The 14,110-nt window shown below is 36.2% G+C and overlaps 2 protein-coding genes across 6 annotated transcripts in view; both read left to right on the top strand.

Moving 5' to 3' along the window:
- Window positions 1–4,994: 4,994 nt before the first annotated feature.
- LOC121431963 (PDZ and LIM domain protein 5-like) overlaps window positions 4,995–14,110 on the top strand; it is a 104,088-nt gene continuing 94,972 nt past the window's right edge. For all 5 annotated transcript variants that reach the window (XM_041629759.1, XM_041629762.1, XM_041629761.1 and 2 more), the window contains exon 1: window positions 4,995–5,335. In XM_041629759.1, the coding sequence (XP_041485693.1) occupies window positions 5,234–5,335 (102 nt within the window). In that variant the 5' untranslated portion in view covers window positions 4,995–5,233. The remainder of the gene's footprint in view (window positions 5,336–14,110) is intronic.
- LOC121431964 (vegetative cell wall protein gp1-like) lies at window positions 10,107–13,120 on the top strand. The gene is made up of 2 exons (XM_041629763.1): window positions 10,107–12,618; window positions 12,667–13,120. The coding sequence occupies exons 1-2, from the start codon at window positions 11,595–11,597 to the stop codon at window positions 13,059–13,061; spliced, it is 1,419 nt and encodes a 472-aa protein (XP_041485697.1). The 5' UTR covers window positions 10,107–11,594; the 3' UTR covers window positions 13,062–13,120.

The following is a 14,110-nucleotide window of genomic DNA, read 5'->3' as shown; positions in this document are numbered from 1 at the left end:
GGCGTTTGGTTTTATTTGTTGGTTAAATTCATAGGCCCGTATTCTGAAGTCGGGTTTAACTTAAACTCAGGTTTAAAGTTGTGATTTAAGTATGGACAGCCAATTGTTACATAATCACTAACAATAGAGATATCATACTTCAGCTCATTCGGCTCTAAAATAATTCATAACTGTGTAGGAAGTATAAATATATGATTGTCTTCACCATTGATGAATACGGAAAGAGCACAGTAAACATAAGAAACATTCAACTTAATAACAAATTTTGATGCTTTTGGCTTCCCATACTTAAACCACAACTTTAAACCTGAGTATAAGTTAAACCCGACTTCAGAATACGGGCCATATTATCTTGGACATATTTTATCCTTTCATATTTTCATCATCCATTCAAATCTATGTTCGGAGTGTTGTAAAATAGATATGAATAAATAACGCATTTACCATTAAAAAATATTATTTTTTCTTGGGAATTGGAATACATTCATTTGTGAATCGCTTATAAGATCATTGTTTATTCAATGCAATCCCGGCGAAAGCCAGCCAAAGGAGTGGTTGAAATTATTTGTTAAAATGTGGAATTTAAATTCATGTCTACTCCGCTAACGTGAAACCTGGCTAAATGTAAATCTTAAAAGAATGCATTTCTTATAATGTATAGTTTTAGTTAATATTATAGATAAATATGTTTGTGTGGGTGTGTGTGTGTGTCTGTTTAAGCGATGTCTATATTTTTCTGTAGTATTTATGGTGAGACTTAAACATTGAAAATGTAAAATTGTCGATTGTATTTGTGTTAACTGTTGTAATTTTGCTTGTGGGTGCTCTCTAAAAAGTCGAGATTAAACATTTGCCTCTTCATTTTCCATATGGTATTATTCTGCTTCGAGAAACCTATGTTAATCGACGATTTTGACATCACCAGAATAAATGAATTATCATGGATTAAAAATATTGTGCATCGTCCATGCACTTGTGAATGTTTCTGTTTTTAGACTAGAGTGATTGCAAAGTCTAGATAATAAATAAATCCGGGATGGTAGTTAGAGACCAATCGAATTTGGGATTTACTTTTAAATATTTTGTTAAATCTCATTGCAAGGGATTTGAATTTGAATCGTTCGAGATATAAAAATTAATATTTGGGATTGAACTTTAATCAAGAAATCGATTGGTACCGAACTACAGTCCACCTTGATTTAGTATTTTAAATCCCTGCAATTTAGACAAATTTATATACTGTACTTCCTTTTTAGTTTTATCCAACTCGATTTAATCCTATACTACAACCAGTTCGTCTACTACCGATAACCATCTGGTCTAACTTGCCCTTTTTCCATTTTGTATAATTTATAGTTTGGATATCCACTTGGTCTAATGCCGTTTATAGTCTACTTTTTAACCAAAGTTTCTTTCAAAAACCTAGAAAAAAATAAGTTGACGAAATGGAAGTTTGGTGTAGTCCACACAGCAATGGGGCCATTTTTTAAGTAGACCAAATTGGTTTATTGCCCATGCGGTAAATCTGAGAACTGGACAAAACGTTTGTAGACAATACAGCTAAGTCTTTAATGGTCATGATCATGTTTATAAGTTAGCAAAACCTCAATTCTTTTACATTGAGAAAGGGTGAATTGCAGTGTGGCAGGGGTGGATCTTGGATTTCAGAATGGGGGGGGGGGCACATAAAAATAAATGCATCACTCAAACTCGATCCTTTTCATCCCAAAAGAATTTGACAAATAAAATGAAATATTTCCTAAAGAAATTGACCAATTTTTATTCTCACTTCCAAGTTTTATTTTTATTTTTTTTATTTATTTTATTTTATCTATTTATTTTTTTTTTTGGGGGGGGTTGCTGCATACCTCAGGATCAGGTAACAAAAAAGAGGGACACGTGCCCCCTCCCCCTGGATGCTACGGGTCCTTGTAATGGTATAAAAATAATAATGTGCAGTAAACCTACTGATTGTCGTGAATTCAAAACAAATTTCATGCATATATATAAGCCTTCGTTGACCAGTCCCTTGGAGAGGACTTACATCTGTCGGTCCTTTCAGTTATTTATATAATTTTATTTATATTAATGTAGCATAAAAATATTGACTCCTTGTTGATTACACATGCATTCTATTTTCATAAAAAACGACAAAAATGTGCGATTTGAAGATTACAGAATTAGCAACTTGTTGATGAAAATATAAGTTCTAGTGTGTAACCGGTGTGTATAGTCAAATTTGGTTTAATTTACCATTAATATCAGTCTTCGGTGAATAATTATATGTCCTGACCGGAAAAAAACATATTGATTCAAATTATTGGTATAAGAGTCTACCAGAATTTTGTTCATTTTCATATCCCCCCCCCCCCCCGGCATGACACGCTAGCTGTCGACCAACAGAATAATTATGAACGAGGGGATTGTTTTATTGGTTCTATTTTTCTAAATTTTATTTTGTAAGATTAGTATGCCCATTATTAAGATTTGTAATTTTAATCAACCCTTCGATTAAAGTCCCTTCTAGAAAATACGGGAAATGAAGGAAGAAAATAAAAATAGGGAAGCAAGGAAGGAAGATAGAAAGCAAGGAAGAAAGATAGAGAGAAATGAATAAAGAAAGAAAGAAAGAAAGAAAGGAAGGAAGGAAGAAAGAAAGGAGAGAAAAAAAATCCCTTTCCGAAAATCGGATAGCAGGCCCTACAGGTCTGATTTCATGGGACAATTTTTTTCCAAGCATTATTATATAACTATACTAAAAGTATTCACAATCTGCACTTAAGTACATAAATTATCAAATCGAAAGTTCAATTCATTTATTGTATGTCTGAGTCCGGGGTCTGAGTCACACTGCTAGCCGCCAGTGACTGACTAATGACTGTTGCGGTTCACCATATCTGTTCAATGCACCTGCCCGCCTAGAATTGTGAAAATTCGTACGCTGTCTGTTGTGTCGTCTGCTATTAAATTCGTAAGGTAAATTCAATGGGGTGGGGGCGGGGGGTAGCAAGAAGACCTAGGCCCGTATTCTGAACTAAGGTTCAACTTAGACCATGTTCTTACTCCGTGCTAAAATTATGGGAAGCTAGAAATGTCACAATTTTATTTAAATTCTTATGTGCACTGTGATCTTTGGGATCTTTCGCAATCATTTAGTGGTGAAGACATCTATCAATATTCATTCTTCTATATAGTAGGGCCTACAGTTAAGAATGACTAGAGAGTCAAATGAGCTGATACACTGAACCCCTACTGTTAGAGATTCATATTACCATGCACTGGCTATCCCTAGTCAAACCACAACTTAAAACCAGAGTAACCCCTATAGTTCAGAATACGGGACATAGAGATTAGTACACAAGACCAGACCTATCTCTATACAGTATACATTTCTAAAAGAAATTACACTTTGAAAAGGTCCTGGGAAATGAAAAATATACAACATGGGGATAATTCTTCACACACATTCTTGAGTTTGGGACTCATCTATCAAATGAAAGTCAAAATTCCAAACACTTGCGAGAGCACTGTCCATTTTCTCGCAGAAATGCTAATTTTCACGATTGTCAAGGGGAAAAAAAGAGGAAAACAAATCGACCGGTGTGGTACATTTCTTGCCCCCTCCAGACAATGCCCTTTCTTCCGAATTGGAAATGCCCTTTTTTCAAAATGAAATGTGCCCTCTTTCAGAATTGAATGCCCTTTTGAAGTAAAACACAATATATTGTTGGTTAGAAAATCAAAAATTTTGGGCTCGCGCTTCGCGCTCGCATCAGTTATTGCTTATTAGTATTAAGGTACTCACCCTGTTCATGGTAAAAAAAAATGTTTATAGAATTTAGACATTTCTGTAAATTATTTTATCTATCCCACGAAATTGATTCAGAATAAATTAAATGTCAGATTGTGCTCAGTTATAGGCCTATAGGAGTGTAGTATCCAAATCTATAAACATTTTCTTAACCCGTAATGTGACAGTTTTACTTTTAAACCGGGCAGATTCAGGAATTTCTAGAAGGGAGGAGGGACGTTTTTGTTCAGAAAAAATGATATAGTAAAGCAAAGCACAAAAAAGTTTCACCCCCGAACATCTATATCCTCATCTCTATATACTTTCCTCCTTTTTGTGCTCGCTTTAATTACTACTTAACTTACATTTTAGTGATCATTGATAAATGTCTTGTAAGGTTGTCTCTTATTCTCTTTCCAATTTCCACCTCTTGCTTTCCATTTTTTTTTTCTTATCCCTAGTTTTTTTTCCATTTCTCATCCTTTTCCTCTCCTCTTGTGATCTTTCACTCCCCATTTTCTTCATTGGTGACACCTATTATGTTATGGCTTTTGGCATTTACTTATGATACATTTCTTTTTCATCTGTATTGTATTTAAAGATTTATTCGAAATGTTTACTTTATATGTTATGTTATGTTTCTATCTGTACATGTAAACAGTCATACATTTCAGTCTTTGACTGCTTGTAATTGTATTTTGATAGTTTTTATTGCAATAAAATCCAACATATATAATATGCCGTTATTTTCTACTACAATCATTTTTCATGGCTGTCAAGGGGGGGCACAGACTGGAGCCCCTCCCCTGGATCCGTCGCTGGCTTTGAAAGTTGGGGAATGGCAGGCCTATTCTTGGTATTTCTTGCGAATACAATTTCTTTAGAACAAAAAATAATTGGAAAACTCCCTTAAATTGGCAGCCAATGTATTTTACGGCAAATTATCACTGACCTAGGGGAGCTCGGTTGTCTCCGATTTCAACAGGGGAAACCCCCTATAGTTTGTACGGACAATTCAAAATAAAACAAAAAAGTACATCTGCCATGAAAGGTGTACTTAACAACTTCCGTTTAAGAAATTGCTTTAGGATTTCATCGATTTGACATTTATTAAGTCTATGAAATTATGATTATTCATTATGTAACTTTTGTGGAAACAAAATCATAAATAAAATATACTTTGTCAATGTCGCATAGAGCATTCTCCCCCGTGCTCGCATATCGCACGCATGCACTTCCTATTTCGCATTGCTGGGATTCATTGCATTCGTTGATTGCCGAAAACTGTATCTGTTGTGTGTAACTTTTTCCGTTGCTTTCACCGAATTCCTTTACTTGCTAACTAGTACTGCCCATAATATACATCTTTCTGTGGATTTTTACTTCTTGATATCCTTCTCGGTGTGTTTTATCGGGGATCAAGTCCAGAGCCCGTGAAATAAAATGACACAGAGGGTGAACATAAGGATACCCGGGCCCAGCGGGCCGTGGGGCTTCCGACTCGCCGGTGGGAGGGACTTTAACCAGCCGCTATTCATTTCAAAGGTATGTGCAGTGAAGTGTTGACTTCAATTGTAGTTAATGCGTGTACTTCGTAGAATAAGGAATGAAAAAATAATGTGCAGGTTCGATCTGTATAACGAAGTGATTGTGTTGTGATAACTTTTGTCTTTTTCTGTGTCTCGAAAAGGAGAGAAAATAAAAAAGCGTGGCAGCACTCCAGCAAATAGGCGAAATAGGCCAAGCTTTAGTTAGGCAGCATGCAATGCCAATAATATTATTGGGTCAATGATAAAGTTTGATGCAACAAGATTTTTCATCTTATTACCTTGGTACAATGATCAAATAAAGATTGAAATTAAAATCTTGGTTATCGTACCTGGTTTTTAGGTGCCTAAATTATTTCCACAAATATTAAAGTGGCCATCCTAACAACACCCGGGATCGATTTCCAAATCTTCAAAGCTTACTCACCAGGGGCCTATTGCAGAAAGAGTTGCAATCAATCGCAACTCTAAAAATCTTGCATAAATTGATTTTTGACCAATCAGCAGTGCACATTTCGGACTTGAGATTGATTTTTTGACTTGCATTTAAACGCAACTCTTTCTGCAACGGACCCGGGGTCACCTGCCTACAAAACGTACAAATCACATGCTGCAATAAAGTCCTATTGCACTATACATGTACATGAAGACTCCTGGCTTGAAAAAGTTATCCTGTCTTTCAATGATCAAAGGTTTAATTCATAACAAATCTTTTCCGTACAATTATTATTGGCATGGTAGGCATGTACTGTATGTCTGTTTTGGGGAATCATTCATTAATAACAATAAGCAAAAAAGAAAAACAAACTCAATAAACACAATGTAAAATGGCAAAACATAAACAAGTATTTTTCCATTGCATAAATTGTAACCACTGTAGATTCATATTTTGTGTTATCCTTTTTTGTGACTTTGTTTTATCTTCTGTTCATGTTGTAGTGTAGACAGGAATAACCGTCGTTTCTGGGGATTTATTCAACAATTTCTGACATTTTACTGTAATCCCCATTTACCGACGGTAAAGTGTCCGTGTGGGCTCCCATTCGTTATAACACCAGCACCTTTGTCCGACCAGAGTCCAAACTTTGGTGTAATATTTCACATCGAAGTTACAATCTAAGGATGTGAAAACTAAATATGGAAAATATTTGATTCTTCTATTTTCAGATTATTTAAACGATATAGATGAAAATGCATGAAAATGATACTTTACCGATGTTTAGTTGAGTACGACCCAGGAAAACAGGTCGAAATGGCAGCCAAACTATGAAATATTTACAAACGAACGGAGAGGGCGTCAACAATGTACGAATGTGATATCGATATTGCATTCCACCAGCAAGGCAATAATACGATAAGATACACTCACGAAGACAAACGATAATAGTTATAATCGCGATATATCGAGACATTAGCGATAATGACGTCATTCAAGATGGCAACTTGTAAGATAAACCGTCAGGTCAGGAGAAAATGGCTTAGATGACAGATTTCTCAATCATCCAGTGGATTTTTTTTATATCTCCGGTCCAAGGTATGCAATTACTTAAATTGTTTGTATTTCCCTGATAATGTATGTCATAATTTTCACTCAAAAAACAGTTTTAAATCGCGATCTATAAAACGCTAGTTCACTATACGTTGTCTGTAGTCACGGACCCCGCAGCTTTTCAGTCTATTTATGGTGAGTGGAGCCAACACAGTTCAGCGGAACAACCAAAATACAGAGACTGAAGCTTTTGGTCTAGTTGTAGTGGTGCTTCCGGTCATGTTAATACATGAAAATGTCATAATTTTTTTTTTGGTTGCGCTATACCCCGGCGATGCCGCCAGGTCGACTCTGGACCGTTAGGTATGGCCGTACCCTCCTTTTTTCGGTTAATGGATCGTCCTGTCGGCAGCGCTGGGGTACAATTTTCTTGTAAATTAAGATTATGTTGTATGTACTTATACAATGTTCTTTTTTTATTGAAGTGCAACGATATGTTTTGTATATTTTGATTATTTTTTATGACGAATAAAAACTGCAAAGATAAAAAAAAATAACAATAAGTTACACTTTAGCGCTTAATAGTTTGTGTTTGCTATGAAAGTTAGTACTTTACACATCGTATCCTGGCATGCTCGCACACAATGTATGCACATTCTCCACTCCTTAGGGAGCATTTCAACAAGAGTTCCATGACTCGGTTACTGGGCATACTACGTAGGCTTTCACTTCCTATGTGGTACCTGTTTAATGGCTTGGTGGAGAATGGCAGAGTGTTGATTGTGCCTTGCCAAAGGACGATGGCTGTGGTGGGATTGATCACACGACACTCTGATTATCAGAAGAAGACAAGTGTCAGAAGTTCAGAACTCTACCACAACTACAGTACTTCCACTTTCATTTACATGTATTGTACACTGATTCCCTAGAACAGATCACTTATTCCTGCACAATTATGTTTTCCTGATACATACAGTAAATGTTCAAAGTCTTAGTAGTTAGATACATACATGTGCATGTAATTACTGTCCCCATCCCTTATCATTTCTTTGATAAACAACTCAACAAATTCCAAGTTATGGTAACAGATTATCTGCCCATAATAGAAGTGGGACAATAGGTAACTGTTAACCGTTAGGTAAACAATGTTTGTGTACATGTTTTCTTACTAGGGGTTATACTGTAGCTGGGACTTAAAGGTGAGGCAAGTCTGTGTACATTTGGATTGCATTCCTGCATAATTTAATGTATATTTCAGGTACTTTACATTCAGATAAGTAGGTACATGTAGTTGCTGATGATGGGTGGATGAATGCTGTATTAATGAATGGATGGATGGGTAAATGAATGCATGAAAGAAATAATGAATGGATGGGTGGGTGATTGAATGAATGAAATGAAAAGATAGATGAGTGAATGAATGAATGGATGAATGAATGAGTGAATACATTAATGACCCCCAAAATAAATGATTTCCTACTGATCCTCTCTATGGCTGCATACATATTTCACATAATTTTTTTTATAACTAAACAAATTCTTTAAAGCTTTGAATTGATGGATGGGTAGAATGCTGGTAGATGAATGAATAAATGAGGGAATTAATGATTGATTGAATGAGTGAATGATAGAATGATTGAAAAATGAATGAAACAAATGAATGGAGGATGAATGTAGTTTTTTGGGACATCTTTAAATATAAAGTGGAGCTTCATCATAAAACAAGGAGGTTTGTATATACTTGTACAGTATATAATATAGGCCAACATGTATTTATGTCAAAGACTAAAAATTGAGAAAGAAGTTGCTGTCTTTCTATATTCTTTTTCCCCTTGAGTTTAATTCCTTGTACTGGTCTGAAGAACATCAACAAGTTTCTTATTCCCTGGTTGTTTGTTTTCCAAACATGGTCATTGTGTGAACATTCCATGCATTCTCTGTCAGGCTTTCTTGAAATCCACCCTTGACGCAAAGGTCGGATTGGGTATTATGTGGCTGTGGTTTCATATGAAACATTCAAATTACAGGTATTTTCCTGATTATTAAGTTGTTGCTCATAGCAACGATGGTCACATTCCCCAGACATGATGAATGCATGTTTGTGAAACAGATTGTTCTGATTTAAAGCTTTTGTGGAAATATTGGCTGTAAAACTGTTTTTGAGAAGGTAGTGAGCTAGAAATAGTGTAGATTGAAATACAAATATTTCTGTCCTTTTTATACCAGTAATTTTTGTCCTTTATTTGACTCCTTTTTAAACTGGTCTTTTTTATTACCGTCTCGCCAGTGTACACGTACATGTACATGTATACATTGACACATATTTTATGTAAGGCCTACTAAATTCATTATGCATAGAAGTAAAATTCATTGATGAAATGATAAAAGTAAAAAGTTCATTATAGTGGTGCATGAGCAAATATGAAGAACAAGAATAGCTACATTTTTTTCTAGAGTGAGCTTGGCACATTTGTTACAGCTTTTTATGATACTAGGCCTGTGTAGATTGTATTGACATCTATTTCCTAACATAGGCCTTTTGATGTTTAGCTAAGAAGGCAGGTGATAATTTGATTGTTTCCTGTCGCTTTAAAATGGTGTGGTCAGCGTTGGCGTCAAACACTTGTCAAATCCCTGCCAGGCACTTTTATTAAAAGTAAAGAAGGCAGACATACCATTGGACACTCACATTGGTCTATAAAGTAGAAGGGGCCCTTGGAAAGGTAGCATTAATTTTTTACATAATTTGCAAGACGTACATTGTCTTTTCATTATACACTGGATTTGCGTCATTTAGATGCACAATCCTTTAAAAGTTAATCTTATGTACAGGTAAGGATCTACATGTAGGCTATTTATTAGGCCTATAGGTTGGCTTGGACACCGTTCTCACTATTGTCCTAAAACTAGAATACTGGAAATTAGTTTCGTGGAAACTAGTTTACACGTACCGGTAACCTGTAATGAGAATGGTCAAAGCGATCGTGGAAGCAATCTTCCAAACCGGTTCATAAAACCACCTCACGATTTAGTTTTTTAAATTGTTTGCCTTGCTAAAGTGGTTTTAGTGTGAGTGAGGACACAACCGTTTTTCGGGAAGCAATCTTCGCACATTGTGAGCTCGCTATTCTACACACTGTGTGTAGTATTACTATGCTGTGGTTTCTAATTTCGTGCGAAACGTGTCAACCCACTGCGAGCGTTCCCATAGCAATTAGATCGCTTTGGGTGAACTGATTTTGAAAACCACTTTCAGGTGATCAAATTGAAATGCTAGTGTAAGAGTAGAAATAATCAATATATGTTTTAAAATAAGAGATATTAGTTGAACTGTAAAATCAAAAGGGTTCACTAACCCAATACTACTTTGTTTATATCTACTTCATCACTACGTCACACTCACAAGGTTTCTTCCATGAAAATGACCATTACGGACTCAAGGTTTCTCCTTCATACTTGGTTCTCTCTTTCTCTCTCCCAGTCTCTCTCTCCCACTCTCACTCACTGTGGTCTTTCTTATCACACCCATTTCCTCCTTACCCAGAAATAGTATGAGTCAACTGGTCCAAGAATATAGAAACATTGTGATTGTGATATCAAGTCCAGGGTATAAATACAGTTGTACAAAATAGATATTTGAGATAGATTTTGGGGTTATTGAGCTACTGCTCCACCCCGCATAAAATCATACAGTTTGTTCTCCTGGCCCATCCCATGGCCGTAAACAAAGGAGTCCTATAGCTTTCACATATCCTGTTATTTATATTTCTTCATTGTATACTTCTCATCAATATTACATCCTTTCTACCTTCAAGGAAGGGTGAATAAATATATTATATTGGAACTGCATAATCATCGTCTTCTCATCTTTATTCGACTGTAACACAACATATATATACGCCATCGAACGCTACCATAACTACGAATATATATCAACCATCATTAAAACATTATAGTGTTACATTTGGTGGCAGCGGCAAACGGTTTGCACCTTATGCTCGGATTTTTGTCTTCAAACTGTTCCTGTGCGAATAACAACATACAACCTCATATCGATGATTTCGATATGCTTATTTAACTTGGACGCTTTGCTGAGTTTATTTCTTTATTGTTTAGCTGAATGTACTTCAACTGGAGAAATGCCATTTTGTATTTACATACTTTTGAACTGATCATCGTTTATATGTGAACAGGAGTTCACATGAACTATTTTCATCTGTATTTTATATTTTCTTCGCATTTTGATTGCTTATATAATTCTACTTGTTTGGACGCTTTCCTGAACAAATTCACACATTGTATATAACTGGAAGTGCCAAAACTTGTTTATTTCTTCGTTTGGAGCTTCATTCACTTCTCTTTTATTCTGATGCCCTATATGCTCCCATCGCCAGTCTGGTTCCTGTGGAAGAATCTCCTGCGCATCAAGTCTACTTCTCCAAGCTTCATCCAGGAAGTTGTGATCATGGTTCTTCAATGATTCGGACATTTCTTTCACCAATATTCGACATCTCAATACTCCAGACTCTTCATCTTCTCTTTTTCATTGCTCCTTGACTTTGTGCTGGTGAGAGAGGGTCATCATTCTAGATTGCATAACTTTTGATTGCTGCAGACTTTTGATTTGGACATATTTATGTTCTCTAATGTGTTTTATGTGATATTGGATTTCATGGTCTGCGTAAGTCCTTTCCATTATATACATATGTAGTTCCAATTATGAATTTTCAATTTTTCATTAATTTCCTTTGCAGTTTCCAAGATAAAAATGAACCCATTAAGACGAGGTTCATTGCAATACCCTGAAACACCCCATATTGTAGTAACGTTTGAGAATTCACTTACATTTCTTCCCGCACAAATTCATGCAACCTCACGCTATTCTTACATTAGCAAATACGTTGCTGATAACCTACCCTGCCTTCAAGGTTTAGACGCATCAGCTTATCTTAATTTGCAAGAAGCTAGAATTGATGATCCTAGAATTTGTGGGGCAATAGCTACCAGAATCCATTCTGCAAGCATTTCATGGTCAACACCATGTTTCTTTATTGTAGTTGATACGCTCGATTTCCATGTAATTCTAGGGACTGATTTTCTCGACAGACTTAAATACCGCGAGTCCTTCTCTCTGACTTACACACCAGCTAACAATCCTGATTTCAGTCCTAGCATTCCATATTTATTTTGTGAGCTGATCAAGGAAATAGATCCTGTCAACGGGTCCAACCCTCTAAAAAGGCCCTCTGATTTAGACAACGCTTCCACCTCATCCCAGTCCCATTCTGACACTGACCCCTGTGAGAGGCCCCTTTCATCTGCCCCAGTTACTCCTGCTACTGATCATGAAACCAGTGTTAGTGAAACTGACCCCGGCACCAAATGCTTTGATCAGTATGAAAATGCTGACCTCCAGGATCCTTACCATATACCATCTAACACTTTGAAACCAATAGCCACCAATTCCCCTCCACCACATCTTCCTGATCCCTCATCATCTCCTGACGACTCTTCATCCCTGTGCCTATCAGATCCCGACTCCTCTCTGACATCCCCTATTTCTCAACCTCCTAGTCCTAGTCCATGTCATAGTGATGAATTTCTTCCTGTCTCTGAGATCCCTCCTGACATTAACATTCCCCAGGTCCCTCAGCATGTAGATGTACCCATCTCATCTCCTCTTTCTCCTGTTCCTTCCTCAGCCATTTCAACACCTAACATGATTACGATTGACTTCGAGGAAGATAGTCATGATTTTGATGCATGTTCTGCTCCTTGTATGACAACTCCTCCTCCACCTTCTCCTCCCCCTCCTCCTCATTCTACACCTCCTCCTCCTCATTCTACACCTCCTCCTCCTGTACCACCTTCCCCCAACATTGCCACGGTAACGCAATTAGAGACTGTAATTGACAAAGCTCCAGCCTTGGATACCGATCCTGTTGATCATGGTAATGATCTTGAATCCCGATCTCATGTAAGCACTGGTAATTCCAAACTGCCCCTGGTATCATTGAACACTATGGTCATCCCCGCTCACATTAAGTCAGTATCTTCTCGGGACGATGTTGCCCTAGACGATCTTAACTACTTGTCACAAGCAAGTGATATTCACACCTGTCATCTCTCCCCCTTCAATTTGCCTGACCCACTCACATCCTATGGTCTACACCATGGATTCACTTCCCTCATACTCCCTCATGGTCCTGGTCCTCCTCTTATTACATGTTATTGATAACAAATTGATAGATGTATCTGGATAACAGAACTGGATTGACTTTGACCATGATTCATTCCGCATGTACCGTAGCGCTTGTTTTCGTTAGTTTAGTTTGTTGGAAGTGTAGACATTTACTTCTGTTCAGGAACTTATTTTATTTGACAGTTTATTCCCTTTTTAATAAATCTATGCAATTTTGATGTGTATGTAAATGATTGATAGCAGCAGTAATGGTTAAGGAAGGAAATTCGGATGATTGGCCACCATCTAATGCCTTTACTCTCTACATGTACATCTATTTTAACTTCCCTTAGATTGTTTTACGTTTTCAGAATAGTTGTCAGATAGATTCTCTTTTCTTCATTATCTTTCAAATTGTTTCAAATTTTCAATTTAATGATGCAATTCTATTGTTCAACCATTGTAAAATAATCAATTCTCTAACTTTAAGTTCCATATTTCCGATGAAAATATGCCTTTTGAAAATCTGTTCTATTGTTTATATCCAGAATTAATTATATGTGTTTCATGTAGATAAATGGTAATTAATTTTGTTGATTAGATATCATTACTGCTGTATTAAAATTTTTTTTCATGTACAATTTTGTTTTTATGTTTCCATGTTATATCTTATTATGTTAAGTAATAGGCCTACTGGTTGTTTGTACGGAGCTATGGTTCTGGTATAGAAATTGATATCTTAATGGTTGCTACTATTTTTCTATTGCTATCTCAATTTCCTTACAAGAGATAAGTTTACTCACAAGTGCAAGACACTTGTACATACATTTGATAATTCCACCAAAATGTATTCTCTAAGATTTTAACTCCCAGCTGTTGTTCAGGTTATGACCTAAACCTGGTCAGGTATTGAGTGATGTTTCTTGTCCAGAACATACAATTTCAAGATTTATTTTTTCATGTTTTTTTATATATTGGAGTAAGTACTCCCTGACATAATATACACATTTGACGAGTATTTATTTTCTATATATTACTCAATCTCGATATTTCACAGGTATTTTGTTACTGTCTATTGATACAAATTTCATGTTCATGATTTG

The sequence above is a fragment of the Lytechinus variegatus genome, chromosome 18 (genome assembly GCF_018143015.1).
Source record: "Lytechinus variegatus isolate NC3 chromosome 18, Lvar_3.0, whole genome shotgun sequence".
Lineage (NCBI taxonomy): Eukaryota > Metazoa > Echinodermata > Echinoidea > Temnopleuroida > Toxopneustidae > Lytechinus > Lytechinus variegatus.
This window is presented reverse-complemented; position numbering and strand designations above follow the sequence as displayed.

Bases quoted from the DNA above. Each gene is read 5' to 3' on its own strand.
- LOC121431964 (XM_041629763.1), top strand. From the start codon at position 11,595: ATGAACCCATTAAGACGAGGTTCATTGCAATACCCTGAAACACCCCAT. The intron at 12,619-12,666 runs CTCCACCTTCTC...CTCCTCCTCCTC, and splicing joins TCCTTGTATGACAACTCCTC to ATTCTACACCTCCTCCTCCT.